The 325-nt window shown below is 64.3% G+C and overlaps 1 protein-coding gene across 1 annotated transcript in view; it reads left to right on the top strand.

Moving 5' to 3' along the window:
* The window catches only part of ETH_00040440 (uncharacterized protein), a gene marked incomplete at both ends in the record, with an annotated part of 1,432 nt that extends 1,170 nt beyond the window's left edge, over positions 1–262 (top strand). Inside the window, one exon of the mRNA XM_013374176.1 lies at positions 3–262. Within this exon, the coding sequence (XP_013229630.1) occupies positions 3–262 (260 nt within the window). The remainder of the gene's footprint in view (positions 1–2) is intronic.
* Positions 263–325: the final 63 nt, after the last annotated feature.

Genomic DNA, 325 nt, shown 5'->3' with positions numbered 1-325 from the left:
GGCGCCTCCCGAGACCCCCGCTGCTGCTGGCGCTGCCGTTGGGGCCCTTCGCAGAAGGGTCTCTAGGCCTTCAAGTGTCGGCGCGCAGCAGCAGCAGCAGCAGCAGAAGCCACAGGACGGCAGCAGCAACCACGACAGCAGCAGCAGCAGCAGCACCAGGAGCAGCAAGGACAACTGGTCTGCTTTTTTGGGCTCTGAGCTGCTGCCGGAGGCCGCAGAGAATTGCGTCTTCGTGGTGCCCTCAAACCCAGACGGTAGATAGACTTGGTGCTGCTGCTGCTGCTGCTGCTGCTGCTGCTGCTGCTGCTGCTCCTGTTGCTGCCGC

Source organism: Eimeria tenella, genomic scaffold (assembly GCF_000499545.2).
Source record: "Eimeria tenella Houghton genomic scaffold, Eth_scaff1997, whole genome shotgun sequence".
Classification (NCBI taxonomy): Eukaryota; Apicomplexa; class Conoidasida; order Eucoccidiorida; family Eimeriidae; genus Eimeria; species Eimeria tenella.
The sequence above is the reverse complement of the archived record's forward strand: the minus strand, read 5'-3'. Positions and strand labels throughout refer to the sequence as shown.